This window comes from Bufo gargarizans, chromosome 1, assembly GCF_014858855.1.
Source record: "Bufo gargarizans isolate SCDJY-AF-19 chromosome 1, ASM1485885v1, whole genome shotgun sequence".
Lineage (NCBI taxonomy): Eukaryota > Metazoa > Chordata > Amphibia > Anura > Bufonidae > Bufo > Bufo gargarizans.
In genome coordinates, this window is record NC_058080.1 from 80,830,733 (window position 1) to 80,849,367 (window position 18,635).

At 44.1% G+C, this 18,635-nt stretch overlaps 1 protein-coding gene across 2 annotated transcripts in view; it reads left to right on the forward strand.

Annotated features, from left to right (window-relative positions):
• Positions 1–16,581, forward strand: part of STIM2 (stromal interaction molecule 2) — a 96,116-nt gene extending 79,535 nt beyond the window's left edge. The window contains exons 9-12 of one of the 2 annotated variants that reach the window (XM_044296619.1): positions 3,158–3,258; positions 5,455–5,693; positions 11,161–11,398; positions 14,781–16,581. In XM_044296619.1, the coding sequence (XP_044152554.1) occupies positions 3,158–3,258; positions 5,455–5,693; positions 11,161–11,398; positions 14,781–15,255 (1,053 nt within the window). In that variant the 3' untranslated portion in view covers positions 15,256–16,581. The remainder of the gene's footprint in view (positions 1–3,157; positions 3,259–5,454; positions 5,694–11,160; positions 11,399–14,780) is intronic. The other variant, XM_044296628.1, reaches the window with a different exon arrangement.
• Positions 16,582–18,635: the final 2,054 nt, after the last annotated feature.

Sequence of the window (18,635 nt, forward strand, 5' to 3'; positions counted from 1 at the left end):
ATGAGGCATATATTGAGATGCTCTCATGGTTTCTCCCGCTGCATTCGCCTACAGGAGAGTCACTATAAGCTCCTGACGAGGTGGTACAAAACTCCAGATTTCCTTTACAAGAGAGGACTGACACCTACAAGGGAATGCTGGAGGTGCGGAACTGATGTGGGTTCCATATCACATATCTGGTGGCACTGCCCTAAGATCAAACTCTACTGGAAAGAGACTGAAGCGTTGATTCAAAAACTAGCAACTTCAAACTTTATGCTCACTCTAGAAATTGTGGTACTGCCAACACCCCAGTATTCACCCTCAAAAAAGAATCTTATCTCACATATCATCGCTTCGGCCAAAGCATTAATCCCTCTGCATTGGCTAGATGTCCACCCTTCAACTGTACAGGAGATGAAAGCTAAGATGACTCAAATCTGCAGGTTTGAAGAAATGACCAGCTGGATCGACAGAACGCATGACCAATTCATTAAGGTCTGGAGCCCTTGGAGAGACCTGACGTAGATGGATCCTAGCCAAACTGTGGCGATGTCGCCTATATCTATGACGTAGCTGCCTAGTAGCATCCGCCCCCTCCCCCTCTGTCTTTCTCCCTCTCCCCCCTCTACTTATCTCTCTTTCTACCTTCTTCTTTTATTTTTACCTTTCTTTTTCTTCTCCTATTAAGTGTTACCATGATACTGTAAAATATGAGACCAGTTTAGTGAATGCTGGAAGTGACTCTACTTTGCACTCAATTAGCACTGACTGGTACTATTTGCACTTGAATGCTGACATTTCCATGTATTGTTACCTTTTGCTCTCATTTATGTATCATCCTAATGCTTCTTTGTTACGTGATTATACAAAGAAAATTGAAAAATAAACAATTTATTAAAAAAACAAAAAAAATGGTGTAAACATGCAAAAATTGACCCTAAAAAGTCACAAAGCACATATTTTGACTTTTAGTCAGAATTCTGGAGTGCAGGGGTAATAAATCCCCAAAATGCATTCTGCTGCTTCTGTTCCATGACAAGCCATCATGGGAGCTTCACAGCTTACACATTTAAGGGAGGTGAGAGGCACCCAAATGTAACGTCAAACCATTCAAAACCGTTCACCTCAGCGTGGTCTGTTTTTTAGATGCCCTGCCCTGACTACACCACCAGGCAGAGGCATCATCGTCTTGCATAGACGAAGGACCAGTGGGCCTCAGTGCTGTTCACTGAGTCGATTTCATGCTGATCAGAAATGGCCAGCATGTTGGAGATGTCAAGGAGAGCGCTATGTGTCATCCACTGTTACCTTTGGTGGTAGTGGTGTTAGTGTGGGCAGATGTGTCTAGTCAATACAGAACTGCCCTACACTTTGTGGATGGTACAGTGACAAGCCTATACTACTTGAATAACCTCATTAATCCAGTCATTGTGCCTCTGCATGAACAACACAGGACTAATTTCATCTTCATGGGCAACAATACGCCAGCTCGTCGAGGTTCCATCATTAGAAAATGGCTGCTGGAGACTGGGGTACCTTAAATGGAGTGGCCTGCACTTTCTCCAGACCTGAATCCCATTTGAGAACTTATGGGATAAGGCTACTTTCACACTAGCGTTCGTCGGTCCGCTCATGAGCTCCGTTTGAAGGGGCTCACGAGCGGACCCGAACGCTTTCGTCCAGCCCTGATGCAGTCTGAATGGATGCGGATCCGCTCAGACTGCATCAGTCTGGCGGCGTTCAGCCTGCGCTCGCCTCCGCACGGACAGGCGGACAGCTGAACGCGGCTTGCAGTGTTCGGGTGTCCGCCTGGCCGTGCGGAGGCGTCCAGACTTACAATGTAAGTCAATGGGGACGGATCCGTTTGAAGATGCCACAATATGGCTCAATCTTCAGGCGGATCCGTCCCCCATTGACTTTACATTGAAAGTCTGGACGGATCCGTCCGAGGCTATTTTCACACTTAGCTTTTATATGCCAAAATAATGCAGACGGATCCGTTCTCAACGGAGCCTCCGTCTGCATTATTATGATCGGATCCGTTCAGAACGGATCCGATCGAACGCTAGTGTGAAAGTAGCCTTAGCTGAGTCGCCTTGTAGAGGCTCATAACTCTCTACCACAGAACCTCAATTGCCTGAGGGCCGCCCTTAAAGAAGATTGGGATACCATACCTCAACAGACAATAAGTTGGCTTGTGAACAGCATGAGACGTTGTTGTCAAGCTTTAAATGATGCTCAAGGCCACATGACAAGTTATTGAGACATTGACATTTTTGTGGGGGTATATCCACCACTGGTGTTGGCTTTTGTTTCAATGAATTGTTTGAGATGAGAAAATCACCATTGTGCGCTTCTACTTAAATGCTCTACTTTTATGATATAATATCACTGTCGGGTGAACCTATTACGTTTTCCATAAATTTCACCTGAAAGCCAAATATCCCAAACTTTTTGTCAGTAGTGTGTATGATTCCCAAGAAGGTACAGTAGAAATTTGGTCAATACAATTTACTTGTTACTGACAGTCTTTCTACTGAGAGGGACCAGGCCTACTCTACATCCTTGGAATAAGGACCCATTTACATAGGCAGTTATTGTGGACGAATGTATGAATGTTTGTTACAAATAATCGGTCTGTGTAACTGTGCCACTGATCAACCAACAAGAGAAATAACTCGTTAGTTAGGTAATAAAATTGTTTATGCACCATTTAATTATTTGTCGGCAGCTCATTGCCCTTTGTAGACAGGGATGTGCTGCTAACAATGAAACTGGGGGAAAACAATTCATTCATCCTCATACAGGAGGGACTATTTCTGCACTAACATGCAGCTGAACAAGCTGGCATTGATTGGAAACAAACAATTTGTTCCTGATTGTTACCTCTTTATTGGCTCATGTAAATGTCCCCATTCACACGTCCGCGAGTGTTTGTGGTCCGCAAATTGCGGATCCGCAAAACACTGACATCGGCAATGTGCGTTCCGCATTTTGTGGACCGCACATGGCCGACACTGTAATAGAAATGCCTTTTCTTGTCCGTGTCTGCAGACAAGTTATGTTGAACATTTTTAGACAGTGTCTTTCCTCCTTACATTTAGTTTCATAGCTGCTTCATGGTCGACCTGAATAACCCATCTAATAGTGTCCTTATCTGTGATTTATGTTCTAGGCAGAAAAAATCAAGAAGAAAAGGAGCACAGTTTTTGGAACCTTACATGTTGCACACAGCTCTTCGCTAGATGAGGTGGACCATAAAATTCTTGAAGCAAAGTGAGTTAATTCACCGTGGCAGTTAATGATACACTATCTTGGTTACTTTTGACCATTGCATTAAAGGCTAGGGATGCCCATGGACTTTTTTTTATTGTTAATTTGCTTCCTAATTGGGAAATTAAGCAACTTTTTAAATGGTCTTCATTAAACCTTTCCCACCACTTTGCTGCTGTAGAGTCTGTGCAGCTCCTTCACATAGCTGTGTTTGCTGCTACTTCTGACATAGATCTGACAGAACACTGTGGCTTCTGTTTGCTCAGGGCTGACATTGACCATCTGCGCTTTCTTCTCTACCTCTCTTTTCAGAGTAGCAATGTTAGTCATATCAGCAGGAGTGGGTGGATGTTCTATTTGAGAGGGAGGTGAGCACACACTGTCAGAGGAGAGATCACACAGGCAACCTCGCCTGTCAAGAGGAGAGAGCGTGTGGGAGAAACTGTAAGCAGTGCCTTTGTCCATACAAGAGCTTCCTCTGTGACTGTATTGAGAGGCAAACTGCACAGGAATTAAAGGCGTTGTCTGAGATTTTGATGGCTTATCCTCATTATAGGTAATCATTACCTGGTTGGTGGGTCTGACTGCTAGGTCCCCTGCCAATCATCTGTATGAAGGGGCCATTGAACTCTAGTGAGCGCTGTGGCCTCCTCGCAGCTAACCAAGCACTACCCCTAGGACATGTAACCAATGAAAGTGATGTCACTGTCCTAGCGTCACCGTCCCTAGTTTAAACAGTCCTCCAAACTTCTAGCCATCTTCTCCCCCAACACAGCTGCCCCTTCCCCATTGAGGTGAAGCCCATCCCTACGATAGAGCCTGTAGCCAACAGAGAAGTCGGCTCAGTTATCCAGGAACCCAAACCCCTCCTTCCTACACCAGTTCTTGAGCCACTTGTTAACCTCCCTAATCTCCTGCTGCCTTTCTTTTGTGGCCCGTGGTACAGGCAGTATTTCAGGAAATACTACCTTCGAGGTCCTTGCCCTAAGTTTTTTACCTAAATCCCTAAAATAATTTTTAAGGTCGCTCCACCCACCTCTAACTTTGTCATTGGTTCTGATATGGACCATGACTGCTGGATCTTCTCCAGCCTCTCCCAGTAATCTGTCAACCCGATCCGCAATGTGTCGAACTCAAGCGCCAGGAATACAACACACCGTTCGACAATCCCGGTCTTTGTGACAGATTGCCCTATCTGTACCCCTAATAGTCTCCCACTACCAGCACGTGTCTGCCCTGCCCTGCTCTCCTGGTCCCCTGCTTACTGGAGCTGACATTCCCCTGACTGGCAGAGGAAGTGTCCGGCTGCAGCAGTGCTCTCTATGAACTGACATCCCCCTCATCTGCCAACCGTGCAAACCTGTTGGGGTGTGTCAGATCAGGACTATCCTCCCTGGCACTCTTCCCTCTACCCCACTTTCTATCTGTTACCCCACTAGCTCCCTCACTTTCTTGAGCCTCCTCGCTACCACCCTCCCCCACATCTACCCCATAGAGTGCTTGCTCGGTGAGCAGCAAACTCTTTTTCAAATTGTCAACTCTTCTCAGTGTTGAAACTCACCTGGTTAGATATTCTATGTGCGATTCCAAACGGCAATTTGCTCACATTTTGAATGAAGATATGCACCCTCAAACAGCTGTTTGCATACATTAGACAAGATGTGCACTGGACTGCGCTGTCAATAATGGAACACATACTAAATGGGGATTACACAAGAAAAGAGGAAAAATACAATGTAGTGCATGCAGAGATAAGAATCTAACGTACTGTAGTGCCCTCCTAAAGTCCCTGAATCTCAAGTCACGTAATCTAAGTCAGACACTTAATACAAACTTCAACTCAAACACGCGAAAGCTCTCAAACTCGCGGTATTTGCCTGCTTGTATAAGTGCAGCTCTCGAACCAGCGTGCTTTTTTTTTTTTTTTTTCCCCCCCTCTGGGTTCAAAGTTGGAGGAACTTCTGTAGTAAAGCTGAATTTGTCCTTTTTAATGTAACTTTTTTTTATATATCCTGGTAATTCTGGGAGCGGAGATAATGTGAGTTTACCCGAAGATCACACGTGGTAGTACTCTGACAAACTATGCCTCATTAAATCAGTACATATTTTATATTTATTGCTGTACCGTAGTAAATGGTATGATTAGTGTCACTTCAGTAGAAGTCCTGATGCATTGACATTTGCATGTTTATTCCACAGGAAAGCACTTTCAGAGTTAACCACGTGTCTGCGAGAGCGACTGTATCGCTGGCAACAAATTGAGAAAATATGTAGTTTTCAGATCGTGCACAATTCTGGTCTGCCAAACCTGACATCGACGCTTTACTCAGACCACAGTTGGGTGGTTATGCCCAGAGTCTCCATTCCTCCTTACCCAATAGCTGGTGGGGTGGATGACCTGGATGAAGATACACCTCCAATCATTTCCCAGTTCCATGGTATGTAAGCTCTCTGTCTAAGCAATACTTTCTCCTCATCTTGAGATAGTCATTGACAAAAAACAAACGCACCAAGGAGGAGTTGATTGAATTGAACAAAACTTTGTGTGAATGTAATGATCGATCCAAAGCCGCTTCGCTAAAAAATTCATTATAATACTGTATGGAGATTCATCTCCATAGTTATTCACAAAAGGTCTCTGTACAGCATTATAACACTTTTTTATCTAAGTGACTTCGGATGTAGCATCTGAAATCTCTTCTCCCATCTCGAATTACAATATTAGAGCAAAAGGCTAAATTTATTGGGAAAAACTGGACAATAGAAAGGCGGCTCTAGGACCCTGTTGGCCACCTAGTCTGGATACAGGATGAGATATGGTTAGGCGTGGAGGCTTACAGGTTCTGTGTGGTATCCTGTGGCACATTTGCTCAGATATTGCAGCTGGGCCTGTAGCTCCTGCACACTGGTAGGTTGATGAAGCTGACATCCCAGCTGGTTCCATAAATGCTTGATTGGCGATACATCTGGTGATCGGACATCATGCAAAGTTCTGAAATCTGGTGGAGGCATTACTAAGAAACCCTTGCTGTGTGTTGGTGAGCATTATCCTGCTGTTGGATGCCCTGCTATGAAAGAAAGCACATGGTGCCGCAAGATGTCCTGTACATATCGCTGACCTGTTAGTGTCCCTCGTATCACTGCTAGGGGTGACCGATTTGTCATAATTGATGGCTCCTCAGATCATCACACCAGCAGCTGTGTCGCTCCACAGAAAAAGCAGGACTGAAGCGAATACCACAGGGCCTACAGACTGGATCCTGTTTGCCTTGTGTGCGTGCCACCACTGCTCCTAATAGCTAGGTCAGAACGACCTAAATGGTGGGCAATTCATCAAAATATCCAACTCAGTCCAGTAATACACCCCCCTCTCAAAGCCAAATGTAAAATGTCTTTGAATGCGTTGTAAAATGATGTCCAGCAGTCAACAATCTCTCACTAAGAGGTACACTACCCAAAAGAAGCCTCTGAGGGTTTTATGTTTTGTTTTTTTAGAATTTATATAGAGCAGGGGGGGGACAGGACATTTTTAAGCCCTCTTGTGGAAAGACCCAGTATCTAATCGGACTACACCTGTAATAATTTACATATCCGCCTGAGGCATAACTGCATGTTGAATTCTGCAGCAATCTGACATTACTATCTGGGTTTTGTTAGTTTTTCTTTTAAGAAGGCCCTCTACTCTGCACTCATTACCTGTAATAATTGCACCTGTTTGAACTCGTTACCTGTATAAAAGACACCTGTCCATACACTCGATCACACTCCAACCTCTCAACCATGGCCAAGGCTAAAGAGCTGTCTAAGGACACCAGGGAAAACATTGTAGACCTGCACAAGGCTGGGATGGGCTACAGGACAATAGGCAAGCAGCTTAGTGAGAAGGCAACGCTGCTTAGAAAATGGAAGAAACACACGAGAACTGTCAATCTTCCTTGGTCTGGGGCTCGCCTTGTGTGGTAAGGAGGCGAGAATATAATAATTTATTTATTTTTTAGCTAAAAATACATCGATTAAACAAAACAAATGTCCCAAAGGCTCCCATAGCGTTTAAAAACAGTTTTTGAGATTTTTAGAAACTTGACCCAGAGCAGGGGGCTGTCTTAAATAAAGGTAAAACCCCCTACACACTTTCATATGTCTCAAGCTCTGTTCCCCGCTGGCACTGCAGCACTGACGTCCCTTCCATAGGTCATGTGATCGCTGCTGCCAGTCAATTGACCTCAGGGGTCATACATGACCGCTGAGGCCAATGTGTTGCACCCTTCACCCTGATGATGGAAGTGTCCAGCGCTTGTGCGGATGCAGCAAGGGAGGCAGTCACATGGGCAAATCACATGACTGGCGCAATCTGGAGCGCCTTGGACGTGGTGGCTGTCACATGCACTGTTAACTCGGGGTCCAGTCATACCATGGGTGGCTAGGGGCTTCGGCGTGTCTTCTGGGGTTAAGGATTGACCACCTTTAGCACTTCACATGCCAGTACTCAGCAGCTTATGACATTTATTAAATTTTAGAAGAAAGTGGTCAACCCCTTTTAAAACAATATATAGCACTGTAAATCTGATGGGCAGCAATGTAAGGGTAAGCTAAGGTTACTTTCACACTTGCGGCAGAGGATTCCGGCAGGCAGTTCAGTCGCTGGAACTGCCTTCCGGATCCGTCAAAACGTATGCAAACTGATGGCATTTGTCAGACTGATCAAGATCCTGATCCGTATGACAAATGCATTGAAATGCCGGATCAGTCTCTCCGGCGTCATCCAAGTTTTGGGAAAAAAATATAATTCGTTCCTCATTTCCCTGGTTCTCTTCTGGCCCTTTGTTTGTTTACCTGCAATAACAATAATCTCTGCCCCTCCTCCTGCTCTGCAAAGGGAGTGAATAAAAGTGCTGCCCTGAGTGACATGTCTGCCTGCTGGGATACTCAGCAGCATGTTATGTGTAGGACTAAAAGTCCCAGCTGTACAATGACACTACTGATACACACAGGATCTTCTCCCTATCTGTTCTTGTGCAGAACTCCTCTAGTCTGTCAGCTCCTGTGCCCAGCATTTGTGTCATCACTGCATGCAGCCACTTGGTAAAGCCTTCAGCCCTGAGTCTGTGCTCCTGCAGGGGTTTATCTTTCCTGAAGTATCCAGTGGGAGGGAGACACAGGGCAGAGAGCAGCAGAAGGCAGTGAAGGGGGGCGTGGCCAGCACTGTGACGTCACAAATCATCATCTGAGCAGGGAGAGAAACTGACATTACAGGTCATGTGACCCTCAGTGAAATCTGAGAAAGGAGCAACTACAGATGCAGTAAGTGCATGGTAAAGCTGTTACATTTCATTAGTTAGGAACATACAAAGAACAAGGAAAAAAACCTCTAACAACCCCTTTAAATAGACTTGCCTGTAGAAATCTGTGTGGGTTGTATATTTATTATAAATGTGATCCCAGATTTTTTTTTAAAGAGGTTCTCTGGGGTCTCCTATATTGATAATCTATCCTCCAGGATAGGTCATCAATATCAGATCCGCAAAGGTCCGACGCCCAGCACCCCCTCCGATCAGCTGTATGAGGAGACCGCTCGCGCGCACACAGCTGCTTGTGTGGATGTAATTGACCACATTTTATAACTGCTCCCTGCAAGGATCATTTCACTTATCTGTATGTATATTGTATGCGTGGCCTCCCGTGTACTAGAAGATGGGTATCCACATAATTTCTGTGACTAACCTGCTTCTGACATCAGAGCCTTTCATTATCGGAATTTCTCAGTAGTGCAGCCTCAGTCTTTCTGCCTGCAGCATTAATGAGACCAGTTGTATTTTTCTTATATAGAAATATTTTCGGGTAGGTCTCTGTAAGACTCAAAAATGCCCCCAGTTCTATGTAGGCGTTATGTCTCTGCTCATTCTAATATTCCCCAAACCTGTAATTTATAAGCCACAGTCTCCTGAGAAATGCTTGGAAGTCACGTACACTAAGGGAGGTGCGGGGTGTGGAACTGCTGCCTGTAGACTGAGGGATTATTAATGTACACGCCAACATACGTGAACACAAGATTTGGCCGTAACCATATGTCTGCTTAAGGATATTTATTTTATTTTTTCAAATGAGCGCTCTCAAATGTTTACCAAGGGTTTCACCTCTCCTGTCAAGGCTGATTTAGTAAATGCTTACATTGCCCCATAAAATATTAAATCTGGAGCATCTTCTCTTATATCCCTGCATTGTGCCTTCCCTCTGTTATTCCTCCTGTAAATGCTGTGCTGCCTTGTCAGGGAGGCATGACCCTATGCGCCAACAGTGTCAGCACGGATTGTCTCCCCTACAACATCTGAATACTAAAACCCAGTTGTGAATGTGCTCATATATTTCTAGGAGGAATAAAAGTTCTGTACAAAACCACATAAAAAATGCTGGCATTCAATTGGTAATTAAATATTGACATTGCTATTACTGTACACATGTCCACTCCGCAGACACATCCTTTTTAACAAATATGAGTTCTGACAGGGAGAAGTTGAGCAACTTTGCTCATCCGTCTCTAGAGCATATATTTTGTGTTGTGCCATTCCTCTATTATTTCTGCTAGAAGTCTATCAATAAAGGTCCACCTGGGTGTTACCAGTAGGGGGTGTGTCCCTGCACACTGACCTTTATCCAGTCACTTCTACCCGTGTCTGGACACACACTACAACTGGTAACACCCATCTGGACCTTCATTGCAAACTGCTAGCAATTCATTCATAACAGCGCAACATTAAGAATCGATGCCCCAGAATGGTTCTTACAAGTAGTTACAGGAGAGGTTACGTGTCCTCTTTAACTTCTGGACCCTACCAGTGGTTCGATCTTCCTCCAAATTTATGTATATAAATGACCGAAAGAATTTTAAAGAGGTTTTCTGAGACTTTTCTGAAAGGATGGGTCATCAGTATCTAAACGGCGGGGTTCCCTGGTGTCAGACCCCCACCAATCTGATGAGCTGTTCGAGAAGGCACCGGCACACTCAGTAGCGTCGCAGCCTTTTCTTGGCTTTTCCTACTCCAGTGACATCAGGTTCATCAGTCATGTTGCCTAGGTGCAGCTCGGCCTGATTAAAGTTTACGGGCCCTAGCTGCGATACTAAGCACAACCACTATGCAATGTATGGAGCTGTGCGTGGTGAGCAGGGAGAAGCCGGTGGTGCTACTGCAAGCGTCGTTGCCTTCTCAAACAGCTGATCGGTGGGGATCCCATGCGTCTAACCTCCACCGATTTAGATACTGATGACCTATCTAGCGTGTAGGTCATCGGTATAAAAGTCTCGGAAAACCCCCTTTTACATTATAATCCCCCCCCCCCCCCCCTTGGGGCACTACTGTAGTCTCTAACTGGACTTTTCAAATATCTACTCCTCTCCTTATTGCTGCTTTATCTTAGTGATGGGGAGCAGGATTAAAGGTTATCCACCATTGATCCTTGATTTAGTTTTGGAACAGTCATTGCATTTCTTCTTTATTTTACTCTATGCATTCACAGGAGAGAGGTGCTAGGACGCTCGCCACCAATGAATCTGCTGATTTCTACTACAGTTATGGAGGCTAGCCTGTAATACAGATAACGCACTGTTTAACTTGTTTAGAGGCCCCCCCTAGTGTCCGCACAAGCAAACTGCATGGAAGAAATGTAGCGCACACAATCTGCAGCCTGAAAATCTATTGGAACCTGTCCAGTAATGATTTAGTTATTAATATGAGCAGCGTTACGTGCGGAGAAAATGTCTCCCTCTCTTTAGAGTTGTCAGGGTATAACTTTCCAGTAAACAGCTTCCTGGGTGTTTTTATTCTATGACCTAATGCTGTGTATTGAAAGGATTTTTTTTTTTCCCCTCCTTTTTTTTGTGTGATTAAAATTCCCTTCCTGTCTCTGTAGGTTCCATTCTGAAAACTCATGGAACATTGGCACGCAGCAGCAGCATGTGTCGCCCTCGACGTAATGTAATTCCACCTTCCCCCCAGTCTCAACACGTCCTGCAGTCACCTGATCCCGACATTCTGTCGGTATCGAGCTGTCCTGCCCTGTACCGCACCGAGGAGGAAGAGGATGCAATCTACTTCATTGCAGAAAAGCAGTGGTATGAGAAATTAAGTCACGCTAATATGCCTAAAAGGTAGATGGTTTACCGAAATACCAAAGCGCCTATTTCTAGTCTCTAGCACCTCTAATCTACCTGGAATTCACATCGACACAGAAGCAAGTACAAATCCTTGGGCCGTCATCACTGGGATGATCTGCGCCAGAGCGCCCTCTGTAATGTTAGGCAAGGTTACTTTCGCGTCTGCGCTTTGAGATCTGGCATGGGATATCAAAACCACTGAAAAACGCTTCCGTTATTATAATATGACCGGCTGCATCCGTTCAGAACAGATCCGGTTGTATTAAAAAAAAAAAAAAGGAGGAAACCGGATCTGGCACTAAAACGATTGAGTCAGTGGGTGCGGAATCCATTTTCTTTGTGTCCGAAAAAACAGATCCGGCAACATTGACTTACATTCTTCATGGTACCAGATCCGGCTTCTTCAGTTTTTCATGCCGCACAGAAAATCGCTGCTTGCAGAGATTTTGTGTCAGACATGATGGGAAAACAACAAACTGGAACGGAATACGTTCTGGTGCACTCCGTTCCGGTTTGCTTAGTTTTGTCCTCATTGACAATGAATGGGGACAGAACTGAAGCGTTGGGCTGCGGTTTTGCGATCTTAAAACCGGAAAGGAAAACGCAGATGTGAAAGTAGCCTAACCTAAGAAATAACCTGGTATGACATTTGTGGTCCATTTTTGCTACCTTTTTTATGTGCATGTTTGCAACTATTTTGACCACATTTTCTTTTCTATTTTGTGCATTTTTTATTTTTATTCATAAATTATTTTTGTGCATACTGTTGCTTGCTTTTGTGTGGATTCTTATTGCTAATTTCTATACCTGCTTTTAGTTTTTTTTCCATTACCTGGATATTTGCCAGGATATTGCTGTTACAATTGGGTACATTTGGTGCATATATCAAGGCAGTGCGCTATTATCGAGGCTTAAAGGGGCTGTCTCACTTCAGCAAATGGCATTTATCATGTAGAAAACGTTAATACAAGGCACTTACTAATGTATTGTGAGTGTCCATATTGCTTCCTTCGCTGGCTTGATGCATTTTTCCATCACATTATACACTGCTAGTTTTCAGGGCTTATGACCACCCAGAAATCCAGCAGTGGTGGTCATGATTGCACACTATGGGGAAAAAAAAAGCACAGACACCTATGGTGGCTGGGACCACAGAAGTACACCTAGGCACGCGGTGCAGCAAGCCCTTTGTCCTGGCCATCGTGTATCAGCACTGCAGGGTGGTCTGTAAACCCCTGGATACGAGCAGTGTATAATGTGATGGGAAAAAAAAGGAAGCAACATGAACAATCACAATACATTAGGAAGTGCCTTCTAATAACTTTCTCTACATGATAAATACTATTTACTGAAGTGACACAGCCCCTGTAACAAGGTTTGAAATTTTCAATCTATATAAAGAAAGATCTGATTGATACAGCAACCTGACATTGGGATAAGAATGGCTGCCTTATGCCTTCCCTGCTTTCTCCAGTGCCAGTCCAGCTTTCAGCTGAATTGGGTTTGACCATTTTTAGTTTAGTGGTACAGTGCCCGACCACCTCAGTGAGCGGACGTGCACATTTGTATACAGATGAAACACCAGGGCGTGCCATTATAATGAAGTAAAGAGAATATCTCTCAATTGGATCATTTTTGTAACTGAAAGTGAATTATAAAAGTAACTAGTTTTGTCTTATAGAATTATGGTAAAATAATGTTTAATGTAGGCCTGGCCCATTTAAGGGTTTTATTAGCCAACTGGAAAGAAAGGGTCTGCTATTTTTTTGTCCATAGGCTTCGTCTGGTATTGTAAGGGGATGACCCGCAATACCTGGGACAGCCTATGAAGATGTGAGGCACTGTTTCTAGGGAGGAAAAAGTAATCCCTCTTTTCTGAGACTAGACAACCGTTTTAACCAAACCCTTTCTACTAGATCTAACTTCCTTTCTGACCTTCTTTTTTCTTTTTAATTTGGAATCTATAACTTGGTTGTATACTAACAGCAATACTTGTGTGCCATGTATTCAGCAACCATTTGAGCATAGTGTAGATCAGGGATCAGCAACCCTCTGCACTCCAGCTGCTTTGAGACTACAACTCCCAGCATGCAAATGTTTGGCTGTTCTCACAACTCCCATAGAAATGAAGATGAGCATTCTGCGAGTTTCAGAACATCTGGAGTGCCAGAGGTTGCTGATCCCTGGTATTGATTTTATTACTCAGGTCTAGGCACCAACATCATCAATCAGACCTTCCAGACTAGTTTTGGTAGTTGCACTGAGGTCGTATACTTATAATCCGCAATGGTGACCAACCCCCTATAATGACCCCCTCAATGCATGGGCCCCCCTCATATATACATTATACTTAAACCTGCTTCCCGACACCCGCGTCGCTCTGGATCCCTGCACGGCCGCCTCTGCATCTCCCCGTCACTCGGATTAAAACCCCTGGATGGGGGTCGATAGATAATAGGATGCCACGGGGACAAGCCTCACTAACCCCACCCACTATTCTAGGGATGCTCGTCCCAGTCACGGCCTGCTATTGGCTGCTCCGGCCCCCCCTGCGGCTGTGCAGGGACCTGGTGCCGGGGAGCAGGTAAGTATAATGTATACGAGGGGGGGCCTGGATTTGGGAGGGGGGGGTCATTTATAGTGGTTGGATAACCCTTTAAAGGGTATTTCCATGTTATGGTAGATTAAGATATTTCATTAAAGAGGTTATCCAAGAGTATAAAAAGCTCCCCCATATGCCGGGGCCCCTCACATTGAAATTACTTACCCCGCTCCCTGCGCTGCTACTGGTCCCCACACCTCCGCTTGCGGGGGAGCAGCCAATGGCGGGCAGGGAAGAGACAAGCCTCCCTAGTGTCACCAGCGATGCTAGGGAGGCTCATACCCCGCCTGCCATTGGCTGCTCCCCCTGACACCGGGGGGTGTTTCATCCGCGCACAGGGAGAAGTGGCAGTGTGGGGAGCGGGCTAAGTAATTTCAATGTGAGCCGCCCGGGCATATGGGGGAGCTTATTATACTCTTGGATAACCCCTTTAATTTATGATCAAGTGGAGCCCAAATGAAGGGAGCACTGTTATAGCGCTGTGTTTTTGTCTACACACAGCGGGCCCAGTTAAAGGATTGCGGATGCCTGCAGGTCTCTGAACAATTGTTTGGCCAGGAGTACCATTATGTAGGGCCTGGTTAGCAGGGGATGCAGCACTACACCTCCATTCTCTGATTAAGTGGCACTCTCAGAGATCAAACCCCAGTGAGATACCAACACTAAGATTCCTAATGTTCTACAACATTTCTACACATCTCTACAACATTTTTTTATTTATTTTGAAATTTTATTAATTCTGTTATCTAAACTTTTTTTCCTTTGTGCCATCAGGGAAGCTCAAGATACAGGCTCAGAATGTGATTCTTTAAACTCTTCAATTGGAAGAAGACAGTCACCACCTTCAAGTCTGGAGGTTCAGCAGCAGCCCATACGGAAGATCTCAAAAGAGGAAACCTCATGTGAGGAGTCTCTATCTACAGACTCTCCTGTAACCACAGATGTTTCTAAAACCTCCTCCCCTGACACCACAGGGTTGACAGAAAGCCAAAGCATGGTCTTTAGTCCAGCCAGTAAGGTATACAATGGTATTTTGGAGAAGTCTTGCAGCTTACACCAACTCTCCAGTGTTTTACCTGTCTCTAAGGCACCCCATCCTTCCTTCCCTTCGTCTCCAAATGACAGCAAGCCAGTTCAAGAAGTCCATGGGATTCCCGTACTTAAGACCACACCCCATGACCTATCTCAGAATGGCGAGAAAAAAAAGCAATCAAAAATTAAAGTCCTGCTGAAGAAAATCTCAAAGTAAATGACTTTGAAGGGATTAAAGACAATGGATGAAGCGTCTTAACGTTTTGAGAATGTAACTCCTTGTGGAGTTTTTCAAGACTGAATGTTCTGGGTGTGATGCTCCGAGGTTCGTCTTAAAATTTTACCGACTGTGAAGGTCATGCCAACTCTTATCACTGAAGTTCAACGGAAAGTGGATCTGTTTACAGTCCCTTTTGTCTATTTATTTCTGCTCTTAAGTTTTTAGTTCTGAATTTGTAAGAGGCCACTAGTTTGGACTTCCCAGCTCCGACGGACTACTCAAGCCTATGTTGGGGAGTGCCCGATCTCATGTTTACTGGAGCATCTTCTTATCTTTCCACAGAGCTATGACATTTTACATTATGGACGAAGTAATTAATTGCACTACAGTTGAGGTTGATTTTTCCAGATTGGAAAAAAAAAAAATCAAGGAAATTTGCAAGTGAAATAGTGAAAAGATTTGTAAAATGGCAGATAAGAGGGTCTGTTTTCACTTTTAAATCAACCAGGTTTTTAAGTAGAGCCTAGAGTTTCTAATTGGCAAGATTTCCAGAAGAAGACACTCATACATTTTTGTATGGGGGAGGTCTAGATTCACCTATTCTTACTGTTACAGGTTGACGTCCTGCTGTAAAGAGTGTTTATTTCTCTAGGGCTTTCACTGTGATTTCACAGAGCTGCGAGCTGTATGATATATGTAGATATTATATAACAAGAGGGTGCCCTCTTGATCTTTTATGCAAGCGATGATCGGGGATCGTTATGGGAGTTAATGCACTTAGATTGGTGCTTTAAGTGCTATTAACCAATAAGCCGAGGATTGTTTACAGGCAAAGGGTGACTGGATTTGCTGTACTTTCTACTGTGTTGAAGTTTGAGGGATTACTGTATTTTGGGCTGACCCACTGACCACATTTAGCATGCAGATGTGCAAACAACAAGTAACGTTTATGGTTCCTCGTGTTCGAGTGTTACCGACTCACATGCATTTTCATAGCTCCAAACTGACACCATGGGTATTGCTAAAATGTACTGTTTGCCATAAACCTCTCGCACTGCCCAGGCGACTAATAACTGCAGTGGGGGCCCTTATCGCTCTAACGCGCATTTTCGTTTCTCTGCTACAAGAGATTTGTACATGTTGTACCATACACAATGCCACTTTTAAACTAATAATACTTTTGCTACTACAGACACCTATGTCTACCCCCTTTTTGCCAATACTTTGACATGTTTTTCTCTTGTTTTTGCCTGTTTCAAATCTTAATCACTAGATCTGTTACATTTCAAAATGTACAATTTTCCAATAAACTAATTTATTTGATTTCTGGAAGGGAGTTTGATTCATGGCAAGTGCCTAGTGACTGGTATATAGGTGTGTAGCATCAGGCTGCTTGGGCACCATACATTAGTACAAAATGGGTCAGTCGGCACTCGTTTAAACATCCTTTACATAGGGCGATGAAAACTGGATTGGGGAGGGAGGATTGTTACTATGCCGGCAGCACATCCCCTGATGGGGCCTGGCAAATACCATTAATCCCATGGCCAAACTCCATCATGTAAGGCACCCTTAAAGGGGTATTCCCATCCCAGACAATGGGGGCTTATCACCAGGATATGCCCCCCATTGCCTTATAGGTGTGGTTCTCACCTCTCGGACCCACACATAAATATCGAGAACGGACCCCTGTGGGTCGTGTAGGGCACGTTCACAGCCACCCTCAATTAATTTCTATGGGGCCAGCGAAAATAGCCGAGCGCTGGCTTGGCTATTTCTATTGGCCCCATAGAAATGAATGGGAGTGGTGGCCACACAATTGTCGTGCGCTCCCAGTCAATCCTATGGGGAGAGCGTTTGGCGGTGGCCAGAACTCTGAAACCCCTGGGTCTTCCAGCAACCACCTTCCCTGCTCTGTTCTCAGTATAGGTGTGGGTCCCTAGCGATATGCCCCCATTGTCTGAAATGGGAATACTCCTTTAAGGCCTCCTGCACACAACTGTATCCACAAATCTGCAAAATACGGATGTAGTCCTTGTGCCTCCAGCAGGACCCACTGTCAAAAAGCCTATTCTTGTCTGCAAAATGGACAGGAATAGGACAGGTTGTATAATCTTCATCCTGGCCACATGGCCGCGGACAGTATACGGATGGAAACCGTGGGCTGTCCACTTTTCTTGCTGGGTCACTGTGATCCGCAAAAAATGCGGTCAGACACGGACCAAAAATACAGTCGTGTGCGTGATGCTTAAAGATCAGATCAGCCGACAACTGAGTGTTGCTTGAGGTGGGTTCTTTAGATGGGCCAATAATTAGCCAAAGAAACGTTCCTACAAACGTTAGTTTCTGATCATCAGCCCAGTGTAAAAGGCCCTTAAGTTGTAGGCATTATAAGCACAGGACATGTGCTTTAATTGGTATTTAATGCCCCTGTGTCCAGGGCAAATTTCAAGTTTACTGTCGTGGTATAAACGAATGGCATTAGCTCAGAAGACATCATAATAGGTGGTATTGTTAGAGTCCATTAGTTGATAGTAAGTAAACTGTTAAAATAACCAGAAAATGTACACAGTGAGCCAAGCCAAGTTCTGAAGACCTAAAAAGAGAGCGGCTAGGTCATTGAAGTTGAAAAAAAATGACTATTAAATGGTGGACAATAAGCAATTAAAATTAGTGCCAAATATTTGAATTGTACGATTGGTAAACTTCTCAAGGACTGCCGTCAATCAACTTCCTCAATTATTAGGAGCACTGATGATCTGTTCATTCAATGTTCGCTAATCAATGGTCAGATATTCAGGATGTCATCAGGTCGTGGCTTCCCGAACTTTCATTTGCAATCCGTAGTTATGTACAGATCTGTCCACCCTTTTCCACAAACTTAATTAAAGGCTATGTACACCTTTTGGGGCAAATTATTATAATTTTTTTTATTATTGCATTGTACTCATTTTGAGCTAAAGATATTTTTTTCAGTTGATCATTAAAAATTTGGAGCCCTTTTTTTCTCTGTACAGGGCTGAGTTTATCTAGTAGCAGGATCTGAATTTTCGCTTTGTTCCTCCAGGCTGCTCACCTGACGGGTTCCTGATCTCTGATGTTATAAACACTCATTATAACTCAGTTCTTATCTTAATGATAAGAATGGGGCTTAAATAAAAGTTTGGCCTTTTAGTAATTTAGAGATAGAGGTAAGTACTATTCATTCACCTAGAAAACGTTAACCCTTTTGTGAGAATGGCTCAATATTTTTAAAGGGGTTATCCCATGAATAATGTAAAAAAAATGAAAATCAGACATCCATATAGGGATGTAAAGACATCATATAGTAATACATAAAAACATATACCGTATATATATATTTTTCCCAATGAAAA